The sequence below is a fragment of the Haliotis rubra genome, unplaced genomic scaffold (genome assembly GCF_003918875.1).
Source record: "Haliotis rubra isolate DU_JTF1 unplaced genomic scaffold, ASM391887v1 Scf1352, whole genome shotgun sequence".
Taxonomy (NCBI): domain Eukaryota; kingdom Metazoa; phylum Mollusca; class Gastropoda; order Lepetellida; family Haliotidae; genus Haliotis; species Haliotis rubra.
In genome coordinates, this window is record NW_025765284.1 from 26,705 (window position 1) to 39,737 (window position 13,033).

The 13,033-nt window shown below is 37.9% G+C and overlaps 1 protein-coding gene across 1 annotated transcript; it reads right to left on the reverse strand.

The window, feature by feature from the left end:
* Positions 1 to 10,792: 10,792 nt before the first annotated feature.
* Positions 10,793 to 12,715, reverse strand: LOC124267990. The gene is made up of 2 exons (XM_046702992.1): positions 12,353 to 12,715; positions 10,793 to 10,966 (listed from the first exon to the last, which is right to left on the reverse strand). Exons 1-2 carry the CDS (start codon positions 12,642 to 12,644, stop codon positions 10,911 to 10,913), a joined length of 348 nt encoding a protein of 115 aa, XP_046558948.1. The 5' UTR covers positions 12,645 to 12,715; the 3' UTR covers positions 10,793 to 10,910.
* Positions 12,716 to 13,033: the final 318 nt, after the last annotated feature.

Consider the following 13,033-nt stretch of genomic DNA (forward strand, 5'->3'; position numbering starts at 1 on the left):
TTGAATGTGAAAACAACTTTCAGCTATATATACTCAAAGGATCGGGAGAAAGGATCAGGTGGTACCGTTACAACAGATAGTACGTTAATAACGGGTTAGACTCACTGATGAAAGTTCTATTTCCACTGCAGAAGAAAGAACACATATGCATTGCAATACATTAAGCAGACAGACAATTTAGAAATATTTGCTGACATCTTGTCATGGTTGCAGGTAAAGAATGGCCGGACAATTCTTGCTGAAACTGTAGATTTGCACCTCAAATTATCATGTTGGCATGAAAGGAAACGGTAACGTTGATTTGGTAGGAACGGCCAACTAGAAATATTGCACAAATAGAAATACTAACGGAATACTGACTGATTGTGGACAATGTGTTAATCAATGTTGACAAACAAATTGCGGTAAACAAACCAGCAACGAGGTACATACGTTTTCACGTTGTCAAAGAGATGATGTTTTTATATGCTTGTTTTGTTGTTTAACGCAGCACACAGCAAAATTCCAGCTCTATGGCGGTTTTTAAGATGGACATTCACACTTTGTCCATTCTTTTATTTCAAAGGGCGAACATGCTATAATGCGCATTCCTTGTCAATTTAGAATACCGTAAACACATACTTTTAGACTGTACCGATACTACATTGATACATGAAACATAGTTTCATATTTATACTTTAAAACAACGCGTTATTCAAGTCCATAGCCATCAGGTTGTATCATTTTTTGAAAGAAAGTGATCTTCATGAAAAGATATAGCTTTTAGAAAAACTGTCAGTTTCTAGATTGTTTCTGATACATGACTGATGTTTTACATGGTCTTGATATCGTCCCATGGTGATCTACCTTCAGTTGTTGGCGATCTATAGCCCAATTTTACATTGTATTGTCCAAACATGCTTTTCTACTTTTAAAGATATATGCTAGCTAGTTTTAACTCAATCTGTGATAACCTAGTGGTTTTACTGTCCTTCGTTGACAGGGTTTTATATATTATATGTATGTATTATAAATTTAGAACTAGTTTTAGTCACGATATGGCTGAAATATTGCCGATATGACTTTAAATCTTAACTCACTCACTCACTCACTTTGATATCTAGCGCCTCAGTACCTCTCTGAACTCATCTCAGTGTACACACCACTACGACAGCTGAGATCACACCAACAGTTCCTCCTAACAACACCCCCTGTTTATTATTATAGGATATTTATATAGCGCACATATCCAGGCAACTAGTGCATGCTCAAGGCGCTGGAATTTTTTCCCTCGATCATTGAATGTCAATCTCAAAGGCAGATTGTATTATCAATCTCAGCTCCCTGAGGAGTATACAACTCTTGCAGCCACTAGGCGCACCGAGTTATTGTGGCTTTCTCATCCTAACGAGGTACCCATTCACAGCTGGGTCGACCTGGACACATAGTCACAGTACACTACTCTGTCCAAATTCAGGTTAGAACTGTTCTTCAGAAACAAATGCTTCAGGGGATTCTCTGAGATGTCAGTCTCACTGGCTTGGTTAATGCATGTCATTTTACCACACTCGGGGATCGATGTATCTCATGTCAGTTACGGGTTTGGCTGGTCCAGATTAACAGACACGGGGGCTTTTGACGCAACAAAACTGGCATCGAGGTAAACATTGTCACAGACGGAGTCTTAGGACTACATGTATATATAAAGAGAGAGAGAAGCAACGACGTCAACAAACCAAGTTTGTTTCAGGACGAATACAACACCTGTATATATTATATATAACGTTGCATGCATATCACGCCAATAGATATCACGCCAACCCGTGGCCCTAGTATGGTGATCTACCTTCATTTTTGGCGATCTATAGCCCGTATTTTATATTGTATTGGTGCTGGGTCACGCTAAGCGCCCTTCAACCCCGTTGTGGACCCGGATGGGGGATATTTGGTCCACCAACCCGTTTGGCCGTGGGTTGCGCCCCTGTGTCGGTGGAGGACGGGAGGCTGGTGGTTGAGGGCACTGGTTCCAGGAACAGTGTTCCTCTGCCCAACACACCACTTCGCCCCTTACTTCACCTAGACGGGTGGTAGAACTGGCCCGGTTCTATCAATCGGCTGGTCATGTTAAGCCCTGTACATTTTAAATTTTGCTGCACAAATTTTAGAAATTATTTCAAATTTTTGTCAGTGATCTTGGCTTCAAGATGATATATTTATATTTTCATTGTACAACTGCGATTTAGTATTATTGTGATTGATTAACCTGAATGTCATCAATAAAATGTTCTATTGAAATTTGCCTAGAGTCCTATGTCCAGAAGGCAGTGGCTCATGGGCCAATCTGGTGGAATAATTGCTTGTTGATTGTTCTGCTTGAGTATATCATCCGGGTATCCTTGGTGCTGCAAGTCGGAAACCCACTTGTGATTAGCATTGTCCTTGTGATACTCCGTGGTGGGTGGGGAGCCCGGATGATGAATCAAATTAAACTTACCATGGATTACCAAACCCCCACAAAAAAAACAAAACGTCCACTCGATAATGATGATGAGCAGAGACCTTCCAAATCAACAGAAAATTGGCCACGTTTCCTGGTTCTCGACACTGTAGACGAGACACCACTAAAGCTGAATCCTTTTGTCATTTCTAAGGGTATATATGGCATCGCAGGTGAAGTAAAGACCATAAAACGCTTGCGTTCGGGATCATTATTGATTGAATGCCTTCGGAAACAACAAGCTGCCAACCTGATGACTACAGAAACATTTGCTGGAATCCACGTTTCAGTTACTGCGCACAGAACACTGAACACCAGCAAAGGAATTATAAGAGACAGAGATCGTTTGTTGGCCGACATGTCAGAACTGGACATCGTATCCGAAATGAAAGATCAGGGAGTGACATATGTCAAGCGATTTACCACCCGCAAAAACAATGACGTAATTCCGACAAACACGTACCTCTTTTCGTTCTCTTCACCAAATCCTCCAAAGTCTGTAAAGGTTGGTTACTGTAACATCACAGTTGCTATTTACATCCCAAATCCCTTGCGATGTTTCAGGTGCCAAAAGTATGGCCACGGTGTCAACACTTGCACAAAGCCTATAACATGTGCTCACTGTAGCGAAACTTCACACGTAACTGAAGATTGTGAAAGTGCCTTAAAAAAATGCACAAATTGTTCAGGTAATCATTCCTCCTTTTCTAAAGACTGTCCCATATGGAAAAAACAAATGGAAATAAACAAGGTTAAATTCACTCAAAACATTAGCTTCGCTGATGCCCAAAAGCTTGTTGATTCAACAGTTCCAAATGAATCATATGCATCAGTCGTCAGGACACCCTCCGAAAGCTTGTCAAAAGTAAATTCGCCAGTATCCAGTAGTTCAATAGAGTGTCAAACAGACTTGACCTGGGTTACAAACGATACCCCTCACCTTCTTACACCTGAACAATCTAGTCAGACTTCAGAGTCGGTACAAACCAAAGTTCAGGATGAAGTTCAATTATTGTCCACTCAGAAGACTGGATCTGACACAATTTCAAAGAGTGTGGTCAAAAATACAGTTAAACCTAGGACGGAAAGTGTGCAAAAAAAGTGGTAGACCCTCTAAGGGTTCAGAAAACCGTATACAATTATATAACAAATATGGTTCTCTCGAGGACATGGATGTGTCAGAAAGCATCCATCCCAGGGCACGTAGCTCGTTGCCCTCGAAGAAAGTGAGGGGGAGATCCCCTATCAATCCACCTAAAAGATAGGTCATTTTACTACTATCGTGCAGTGGAATTGTAGAGGTCTGAGGACCAATTTTAATGAACTACAGCTATTAGTCCAGGATTTAACGCCATCAGCATTCTGTCTACAAGAAACGCATCTGAAACAGACGGATAATTTTACTTTACGCCAGTTTACAGCCTATCATCATTATTCTCCTCTGGGTGATAGGGCCACTGGAGGATCTTCTATCCTTATACGGCAGGATGTTATTCACAGCCCTGTTACACTTAAAACTAATCTCCAAGCTGTTGCAGTGCGACTTACTCTGGGTGTAGCATTTACATTATGCTCTGTATATATTCCGCCTTCATGGACACTTCAGCAGACTGATCTACAGTCACTCTATGACCAACTCCCGAAGCCCTGTGTTATTATGGGTGACCTAAATGGTCACAACCCGCTATGGGGTAGTAATAACACTAATACTAAAGGTAAAATACTGGAAGATTTTATCTCCAATAATGATCTATGTATATACAATGATGATTCAAGCACCTATCTGCATCCTGCAACCGGAACCTATTCTTCTCTAGATCTGTCTCTTGCAGACTCTAACCTCCTAAATGAATTTGATTGGTCTGTCCATAGTGACCTCTGTGGAAGTGATCACTTCCCAACTATTCTTTCAGAAATAACTCCATCTGATTCTCCATCATATACAAGATGGAACTTTTCGAAGGCTAACTGGACCCTATTTCAAACTATATGTAAATCGAAATTACGACCTGAATTCTTCAGTGACGTACCTGATCCCATTCAGATTTTTGCTGACGTTTTAAAGGAAATAGCTGATGAGTGTATACCGAAATCCTCTACAACTCCACACGTACGGAAACCATGGTTTAATGCAGACTGCAGACAAGCCAGAAAAGCGAGGAGAAAGGCAGAACATTATTTCCGCCATCATCCAACTGTTCATAATTTAAATAAATTTAAAATACTCAATGCGAAGGCACGTCGTACCTTCAAACAAAACAAACGACAATCTTGGAGGAAATATGTCTCCAAAATAAACTCCCGCACATCCATGTCTAAGGTGTGGAACATGATTCAGAGAATAAAAGGCAAAGGTTCAAAATCTGCTGTTCATCATCTTAAAGATGGTGATAATTTAATTACTGACAAGTCTAAAATTGCAAATAAAATTGGCGAAACCCTTGCCAAAAATTCTTCATCTGCAAACTATGTCCCTGAGTTTCAGAGATATCAGAAACAACAGGAAAAGAAAAAACTTAATTTTGAATCACATAACGGTGAAGATTATAATGAAGTGTTTTCATTACATGAGCTACATACTGCTCTTGAGCAAGCTCATGACACTGCAGCGGGTGATGACAATATACATTATCAGCTACTGAAACACTTACCTGAACCATGTCTGATGACACTTTTAGATATATTTGACCAAATATGGACGTCTGGGGAATTTCCTCCTTCATGGCGTAATGCCATTGTAGTCCCAATACCAAAACCTGGCAAGGATCATACAGATCCGTCTAATTACAGACCGATATCTCTAACTAGCTGTGTCTGTAAAACCATGGAACGTATGGTGAATAATAGATTAACTTGGTATCTTGAAACCAATAACCTTATTACAAATATTCAATGTGGTTTCAGGAAAAATCGTAGTACCATTGATCATTTGGTACGTTTAGAATCCTTTGTTAAAAATGCAATCGTAAATAAACAACATGCCGTATCGATATTCTTTGATCTTGAGAAAGCATACGATACCACCTGGAAGCATGGCATTTTAAAGGATTTACATGATTTTGGTTTGAGGGGTCGTTTACCTCTTTTTATATCACAGTTTTTAAGAGGCAGGCAATTTCAAGTCCGAGTGGGTTCAACCCTGTCTGACCATTATAATCAGGATCAGGGTGTCCCTCAAAGGCAGTATTTTGTCTGTCACTTTATTTAGTATCAAGATTAACAGTTTGTCAAAGGTTTTAAATGATTCAATTGATGGGTCTCTATTTGTGGATGATTTTAATATTTCTTGTCGCGGTAAGAATATGCATACTATTGAACGGCAAATGCAGCTGTGTTTAAATAAAATAAATAAATGGTGTCTTGAAAACGGCTTTAAATTTTCTAAATCCAAAACTAATTGTATACATTTTTTGTAGAAAATATAAACCGCATAAAGACCCAGAACTGTTTCTCAATGGCACTCCCATCAAAGTTGTAAAGGAGGCCAAGTTCTTGGGTTTAATATTTGATTCTCATTTAACGTTTCTTCCGCATATTAAATCCCTTAAAACTAAATGCATGAAGGCACTTGATTTATTGAAAGTCGTTTCAAATTCTAAGTGGGGAGGGGATCAAGCCACTCTCCTACATCTATATCGATCATTGGTTCGCTCGAAACTTGATTATGGCTCCATCGTATATGGTGGAGCCTGCAAAAGCAACCTTCAACTTTTAGATTCTGTCCACCACCAAGGCCTGAGACTTTGTCTTGGGTCCTTTCGAACTTCTCCTATTGACAGTCTCTATGTCGAGGCCGATGAGCCTTCTCTTCCACAACGGCGTATAAAATTATCCTTACAGTATTTAACAAAACTATATTCTAACGAGTCTAATCCTGCATTTAACTGTGTTTTCAATCCTCTTTATGAGGATTTGTACAAGAAAAAGACTGCTCTTGTTCCGCCTCTTGGGCTAAGAATTAAACCATTCGTTTCTGCTGCCGGCATTGATCTTGAAACTATATCTCCTTCCCGTCTTCTTTCTTCTCCTCCTTGGCAATTGGTTAGGCCACAAGTTGACCTAACATTAACTACATTTAAAAAATCAGAAACAAATGAATTACAGTATAAACAAGAATTTAGTCAATTAAGAAATAGATATAATACATACAAATCCTTATTTACAGATGGGTCCAAGGATGGTGGCGCAGTGGCATGTGCCACTGTCATTGGATCCAGAACAATATCTTCTAGAATATCGGATAACAGCTCTATATTTACAGCAGAAGCAAACGCCATCTTAACAGCTCTTAAATATATTCAACGACATCCTAAACATAAACAGTACATAATCTTTTCCGATTCTCTTTCGTGTCTTCAGGCTATTAAAAATATTTCTTGTAAACATCCACTTATATTAGAAGTTATTGAATTGCATAATGATCTTGCTACTGGCCAATGCGACATCGTCTTTTGTTGGTTACCCAGCCATGTTGGCATTTCTGGGAACACAATGGCTGATCTTGCTGCCAAGGCAGCACTCAACAAATCTGTGACACCACTTCTGATCCCATACTCTGATTACAAAGCTGCTATTAGAACTTACATCCGTGATCTGATGCAAAAGAAGTGGGACACCCAAGTAGGTATCAATAAATTACATGAAATAAAACCCCATATCGGATACACCTATTTGGGTTGTCAGTCCAGATTTGAAGAGGTCATCATGCGACGATGTCGTATTGGCCACACTAGATACACGCATGCGTACCTATTGAAAGGTGAGGATCCTCCGTTTTGTATCCCTTGTGATGAGAGAACCACAGTCAAGCATGTACTGCTTGACTGTGTTGAATTCTCCATCATAAGGGATAAATACTTCAATGTGAAAACAGTTAAGGATCTTTTTACTACTGTTAATTCTCATTTAATTCTTGGTTTTTTAAAAGAAATTGACTTAATGAATGAATTTTGAATAATATGCTATGTACATATTTGTATTTTAATTATTGGTAGACTTGATTAATAACTTAGATTGTTAGTGGCTGTACCCTCAAAGGGGGTTGAAGTATTGTAAAATTGTTGTCCTCCTGAGAGGGTATGTAAGTCCCAAAAAATTTCAAGTAAATTTAAGTATACCAGGTGTTTTAATCGTAGTATTTTTGTGTTTTTAATGTATGGCTAATTCTCGGTATAAACGCCAACAGCTGAAGGGATGGTGTAAATCCAGCTAGGGTCCATGCAGGTAGCAAAAGTAATGTAAGTCCCCATGGCCCCTAGTATGGTGATCTACCTTCAGTTGTTGGCGATCTATAGCCCATTTTTATATTGTGTTGTCCCCTATAGCTAAAATGTTTTAGATTCAATTACTAGTTTTACATATATATCTGTGATACTCTAGTTGCTTTACTGTCCTTTGTCGGCAGGTTTTATAATATCTATATATATATAATGTTTTTCAATATCAAATGTTCTCGTCACGATATGGCTGAAATATTGCCGATGTGACGTTAAATAATAACTCACTCACTACACACACAAAAACTGCAATTAATGTAATGCCTAGTTATTTCAGTATTGTTTTTACAAATTCACGAAACATCGATTCCCCACATGGGTACAATATGTGAACACCATTTCTTTTGTCCCCCGCCCTGATATTGCTGGAATATTGCTAAAATGGGCGTAAAACTAACCTCACTCACTCCGCGAACCAACCTGATGCATTTACTATGTTTGCTCTGATAGCAGTTGTCACAACTGAAATCTTTATCATCCTACTGGATATTTGCATGTAAGCCTGATATGATTAGTCTACCTATAATATATGATTGATGTCACGTCGTGGTAACAGACTGTGCATTATTTTACCTGGGGCGGTATTTATAAAAATTCTAAGAATTAAAAGTTACTCCTAAGTGTAGAAAATACTGAGAATTTTGTGAGAGTTACTCTTAATTTTAAGAATTTTTTCAAGACCTATTTATAAAGCCTCTTTACTCTTAAGAGTACTCTTAGAGTGAGGAAATGTTAGGAGTCCTCACAGAGGACTCCTAAGTCGACCTAAGAATTTTCTTAACTGAACAAAATGGCGGCCGCTAGACAACGCAGCCGTCACCTCAGGCATTTTCAAGAACGTAAGGACGTTTTAACTTTTTACAATGACAATGAATTAGTCAAAAGATTCCGTTTTGACCGAGAGGGAATCATATTTTTGACAGATTTGGTGAGAGAATCTTTGCAATCACCCACGGACAGAAATTATTCTATCGCACCTGAACTGAAAATTGCCATCACCTTACGCTATTTAGCCACAGGTAAAATGCAAATGTGCAATGGAGATGACTTGGGACCGTCACAGTCCACGGTCAGCTGTGTCATCAATGATACATTGAATGCTTTGACATCGCCATCTATCGTGAAGCAGTTCATAAAATTCCCAGTTCATGTGCGTGAAATACAAAGAAAACAAGCAGCGTTCATGAACATAGCAGGTTTCCCAGGCGTCATTGGTGTCATTGACGGTACACACGTACGAGTAATTGCACCGCGAGATCATGAGGCAGAATACGTGAACCGAAAACATTATCACAGCATCAACACACAGGTTGTATTCGATGCCGATTATTACATTTTGGATGTGATCGCGAAGTGGCCTGGTTGTACCCATGACGCTCGCAAATTAAACGATAGTGGTCTAAAGGTGATGTTTGAGAGGAACTACATGCCCACAAGTTGCCATCTACTCGGAGACAGTGGCTACCCCTGCAAACGCTGGTTACTAACGCCATATTTGAGACCTCTACCCGGCCAACAGACAGATTACAACAGGTATGATATGTTTCCTTGTTTTGTTTACCTCGTGACCTATGAACGATAGATACGTGTGCTCAAAAAAACCATTATTACGAACTTGCATTCATAAAAACTACATTTTACCTACCCACAGAGATTTCTGACGGATATGCACACATTTTCAGCCTGTCATAGAAAGGGCACGGTCTTCAACATCCCCTTTAACTTTATTGGTTAGAGTAATTTCCCTTTCTTTGTGGGTTTCTACTAAAATCATGCAGGACAATCCCAGAAATAAGATCATCATTCCTTGGATATTAATCAAATTGTAACACAAGTTCTTATTACTTTACCCTGCATCATCACGAAAGTAAACATGACTTCACTGCAATCCAGTTATCAATATGCATATTTTTAAATACATACCTTTACTCCCACCAAATTAAAACAAAATGATATTTTTGTAAATACACAACATCTCTGCCATCCAGTTATCAGAACATTTTTTTAAAATACATCATTTCACTGACATACAGTTAACAAGAAAAGATATTTTGAAGCCAATCATCTGAAATAAATATATTTTAGAAGAAACAATTCAATTGAGAAGACTTTATGCAAATAGTCCATACCAATCTTATTTCAGTTTTTTACATAGTTATTTTAATGGCAAATAAAATATGATTCTAAATACATTCTGTATGTATGATATTTGTGAAAAGAAACACTTAATAGATGCAATGATTCATGATATTGATTATATTGTAGAAAAATGACACCTGCATTTAATGAATAAATAACTTACTAAATATACACTTTATATCCATTGTTACATATGTCATGTATATTTGTTTGGGAAAATATTGTATGACAACTGCACAATGTAAGTTCCAACTTCTCTTTGATAATGACATATGTTCAAATTTCATGTTTCTTTTAAGGGACAGAGATATACTGTCAATAGAAAATTAAAATTTTTGTTTTGATTTTATTTCAGAGCACACAAGCGCACAAGATCTGTTGTAGAAAGGGGGGATTGGTCAGCTAAAGAGGTTTCATGTTTTGCATGGTGAAGTGAGGGTATGCCCAGAGAAAGCATGTAGGATAATCATTGCTTGTGCCATACTGCACAACCTATGCAAGCAGAGGAATCTCTATATACCTCCTGATGAAGACACTGATGATGAGGGTGATGAGGATGGGAGCAGTGATAATGGTAGAGATAGTGATGATGGTAGCCTTCCTCCACAACAAACTTCCACCGTTGATGGACAGCGATGCAGACAGCACTTCACAAATGTTCATTTTCAGAGTATGTAGCAACATATATTTGGAAAATGCATGAAAATCAGTACAAACATTATTTTTAAGGAGTAACTTCAATATCTCTACTATAACCATGTTACCCCTGTAGTAATTCAAACAATTTTGATATTTGAAAGCATGTACAGACATAGTTCTTGCATTTACTTATCAGATTGATCTGTCTTCATCTTTTCCAATTTTAAGCATTAATAATTCTTTCTGAAGCTGAAGCACGTCAATCTGCAACAATGTTTTTTTCCTGGAAAGTTCTTTGTCACTGAAGTGTCCGTTCATTGTGCAGGGTAGAACTTGAGTGGAGAATGCTGCAGTAGCTGCACAGCTGGGCTGGGGTGAGGCTAGCACATCCAGGGGGAAGCAGGCTTCAGCTTCAACGACAGCAGCTTCCTGACTTCTGAAAAGAAATATTTAACTGTATTGCATGACAAATCTTTGAGAAGAGTTTTCTGTAAATTCAGAATGTCCTTGCATGATTTCAATGTAAACTCTAAGCGTAAATATAACCATTTGAATCCAAGTGAAATTTTATGTGTAAAATGTAATAGCAACCACGTCGAAAATGAATATCATGTGTTATTTGTGTGCAAGCACTATCGAGACCTGCGAAATACATATCTTCCAAGCTTATGTACAGGGTATAAGGATCAACATTTTATGATAAATCTTTTAAATTCTAAGAATGAAGATGTTATTACCTCTGTTGCTCGTTTTCTGAAAAATGTGTTTATATAATATAGATTTAATACATCATAAGTATGTACATTTTGAAAATGTGTAACTGTACTACGTGTCATATGGCCTAAATTACTGAATAAACTGTCTGTCTGTCTGTCTGTGAAAAGAACTATATAAAATGAATGTTTGAATGTAAAATTTAAAGTGAATATTAAAAAAGTATTGTAAACCAAAAGGAAAAATTGTTAACCTGTTTGATATGTCCATGACCTGTAAAAGGGTTGAATCGAAGCTCCCCTCAATTCCACTTATGCTGACATTGGATTGGCCAAGAACATCATAAACCGCTTCAGAAACAGCACTCAGCTTGCTTGGACCAGGCCCTCCACCTGCAAACATTTCAAAATTTTGAATGCTTATGTACTTTTTGATGCATTGAATAACCGATATCAAATATAAGAAATAATAAAATTTATTAATAATTTTGCATAGATCAGTCTTTTTGTTAGGTGTAGAAAACATGTGAAATGTGATCATTCTTCTAAACACTGGTTCTATACTAGTGGCTCATGTCTCCACACCCTGCTACACTGACAAGGTAAGGATGGCATCTGTGGGATCATGGTTCATATTACTCAATTATGTAGCTATCATGTTTGAATTTGCAAGATAGTGTATAATAAAACATACTCTGAAAATAATTACAATTAATATGTTTTATTAAAAAATGTTTACATTTATTTATGTTCTAGGAATAAGCCCATGTAGATTATTTTGTATAAATGAGAACACATCTCTCACGTAGAAATACAAAATACATGTATGTACAAGTATCAAGCAATGTTTTTCAGTTCATACACTGGCCCATATATCAGTATAACTAACCTTATTTTAAAAACTTATATTTTAACAAAATAGCTCTTTAATTCTCAGATATATCTACACATGTGTGTTCACATGTACTATATATCTGTATATAACTCTAACTTTGTGTATACTTGAAATAATTGAGGCTTGTATAGTGTGCATAAAAAATTCAAATTGAATAATATTATCATTTTCCAAGATATCTGTGATCAAAAGACTCAGAAATGTAATTACTTACCAGTGCCACTGAGCTGTCTCTTGAAAGCAGATATTTCTTGCCTTGACTTGAACTGGATGTTGTACCATCTTTTCTCGCAGTCATCGCTTGACCTAACAACGTTAGGAAATGCAGCGTTGATATTGGCTGCCACCTCCCCCCATGCCTCCTTCTTCATTCTTGATGTTACTCCCGGTCCAAACTTGCCCTTGATGATTGACTTCCGCTCATCAACAAGTCGAACCAACAGCAATGTCTGGTCAGATGTCCAATTTGGCTTGCGTTTCATCGAAACAATGTGTGATGAATCCATCGCGCGAAGTTTTGACAGATGTCAGATTCACGTCTGCTTGTTTACATCATGTGACAGTCACGTGGTATAAATTTTCGCCTCCAAACCGGAAGTGCTTTAAATTCTAAATATAGCACAGGGAATCCCCTGGATACGACCAATGTCAGCTCTAAGAGTTACGCTCAGAGTTTCCTTTTCCTCTTAGCTAAGAGTTACGCTCAGAGTCATTATAATTACACTTTTAAGTGTAACTCTTAGCTGAGAATTTTCTTAGCGACTTAAGAGTATTCTTAAGAAATTTCTGAGAATTTTTATAAATACGGCCCCTGGCGTCCAAGTTTTTACGGCAAACGTCACGCTGCCATTGCGCCAGCAGCTGTTCACCACATATCCCGAGTTCTGTCAAGTGT